The sequence below is a fragment of the Phytophthora infestans genome, genomic scaffold (genome assembly GCF_000142945.1).
Source record: "Phytophthora infestans T30-4 supercont1.1 genomic scaffold, whole genome shotgun sequence".
Taxonomy (NCBI): domain Eukaryota; phylum Oomycota; class Peronosporomycetes; order Peronosporales; family Peronosporaceae; genus Phytophthora; species Phytophthora infestans.
The window spans coordinates 6,737,863-6,740,323 of record NW_003303758.1 but is presented as its reverse complement, the minus strand read 5'-3'; the positions used below and the strand labels follow the sequence as shown (position 1 = coordinate 6,740,323).

Here is a 2,461-nt window from a genome sequence, read left to right as displayed (position 1 = left end):
GCAGCAGGAAGCCCACCAGCTCGATCTGAAGGTTCGATTCGGCTATGCTGAGCCTGAAAAATTCTTACACTTTGCGGACTTGGAGACGGCGGGCTTTTTTGTCAAGTACTACGCGTTTAGCAGTAATAAAAGTGTTGAACGGAAGAAGGGCGGTGGCGGAACGCATATTAAGTGGTTGTGTTCCGAGCATAAAACTGGTTATCCATGGTTCATTGCTTTGTCGCGCAAACGACCATCAAAAATTACAGAAACAGCGAGCAAGAAACAGCGAAAGCCGCCTACAACAAAACTTTCCCATGTTCCAATTGGATCGTGGTATATCTCAGAAATGAAGAAAACCCACGATCAAGGTGTGGCGATAATGACAACCGAATTTTTTATTAGAGCAGCCGGGTTTTCGTGGAGCAATTCTAGATGGACACAATACATCACTGGCACGGGTGGTGAACAACATTAGTGAAATTCACGGTATTAGCATTTCGAAGCAGCCCGCGATGGCCTATCGTACTATTTCACAGCCTAAAAACAACGTTAGAATTGATCCTGTAGCTGAGTATGGTCGACTTCCTTCTTTTTTGAACGACTTCGCCAGTAAAAACCCTATGTTGTCAACTGGACTCAGAAGGCAGATTTTATCGGGTTTTCCTCGCTACCGCCAGTATTGTGAACGTTCAGGACGCATTGCTACCTGTTTTTGAGTGCGACGGCGCCCATATGAAAGACCCGTTATACAATGGTATTTGCTTGACTATCATTGGTAAAGACGGTAACAAGCCAAATATCCCGATTGCAGTAGCCTACATTCACAAGGAGACCGTCGACAATTTTGCATGTTTTTTTTTGCAACTGCGTTGTTGCTGGCATGAATATGCACATCTGACCTTTTGTGACAGAGATAAACAAGTATCAGCTCAAGCGCTATTGCTATGCCTCGGTATAAAAGTACATCTGAAATTCTGTACGGTGCACATTAGATTCAACGTGATGGACAAGTTCAAGTCTCTGAAGTTAAACTTACAGTCCGTAAAGAACGACATTTTAGCGCTTCAAGGTGCTTCGACGTCGGAAGTATATGATCACATCAAAACAAGGATTGCGGTAAAGTACCTTAATGGAATTTCAAAAATTGTTGCAGATGAAGTCGTTAAGGAACATCTATGGAGTTACCTTTGTGGTATACATCCCACAGATTGGTGCGTCGTCGGAAATATAAAGCAACACCTGAAGAAACCAAATGGCTTACGGAGAAGTGGTCTGCTGTCCCCAAACATGGTGACAGGCTGCCGTTGTTTGGTATTCGCACAACTAGCGCGATTGAAGAAGAGAACAACGGTCTCTTGTGGGGTCGAGTGCGAAATCAACTTGTTCTAGGATCGCTGATGGCTTACTGTACACAAGCTCTCAAAGTTATTTTGAAGCGTAAAGAGCTTGTCAATAGCTGGAAGGCTGTAAATTGTGACGTCACTCCTCACCCTTAGAAGGAGTTCAATAAGGTAATGGTCCTGGTTGCTCACCAGACCGTTGCGCAGGGAGAACAATCAATTTTCTACGTCTTCGACGCTTTCGATAGCCGCAGTGTTGGTAGAGACGCTCATCTCTATGAAGTCAACATGGCCTGCGGAACATGCACGCGTTGTTCTGTTTCAGAGCAGCTGCAAATTCCTTGTCGTCATATGCAGGCAGTAGTTTATTGGAGATCCAAGCAGAAGAATAGTGAGCTTCCAACCTATGACATCAAACGGTACTTGCACCATGCGTACACAGTTTTGAAATTTTGGGAGGCGTTAGAAAATTACGATCCGGCTTCCTCTTTATGATGATCTCGAACAGACAGACCAAATCAAACCTCCACCCCTGTATCGCCAAGCTGGGCGTTCATTCAAGCGATCGAAAGAGACCACAGACTTCCCAACAGGACTGAAAAGAACACAGAACTGTGGTGAATGTGCAGGTTCTTTTATTCCGACTAGGCGTACACATTCAAATGAAGAGCTTCCTTCGGATGCTGACTGCCATGGCGAGAGTAAGGCAATTGCAGAGGTTTTCAGCGCGCAGGTGAAGGGAGCTAGCGCGCTCAAACGAGAACATGCAGCCGTTGCAACCAGACTGACCACAACGTTCGAAGATGCACGACACCGCTAGCAGAAGTAGAAGAAGTGAGTGTCGGAACTGTACCAGGCATGTACGTCGTTGGTGAATGTCCTTCTACTGCCTGCGGAAAACGGGCTGAGTACGAGAAAGAGAGCAGAAACTAAGCTGAAGATAGCAGATAATCCTTAATGCATAATAATAATATTATCTCACTGTTGAAACACTAGGTAGAGATTCTGTTGATAAGAGAAGTTGATGATGAACGAGCTCAGATCATCAAACATTTTTTCATATTATAATACTGACCTTAATTACGCGACCCGAGTGACCTTCGAGAACAGACCACCAGCTTCATCATGAGCCCATCTCG

The 2,461-nt window shown here is 44.9% G+C and overlaps 1 protein-coding gene across 1 annotated transcript; it reads left to right on the top strand.

Annotated features, from left to right (window-relative positions):
• Positions 1-714: 714 nt before the first annotated feature.
• Positions 715-1,452, top strand: PITG_01149 (uncharacterized protein; the record flags this gene model as incomplete). The annotated part of the gene is made up of 5 exons (XM_002909620.1): positions 715-850; positions 944-1,051; positions 1,164-1,197; positions 1,280-1,389; positions 1,439-1,452. The coding sequence occupies 5 exons, from the start codon at positions 715-717 to the stop codon at positions 1,450-1,452; spliced, it is 402 nt and encodes a 133-aa protein (XP_002909666.1).
• Between the last annotated feature and the right edge of the window lie 1,009 nt (positions 1,453-2,461).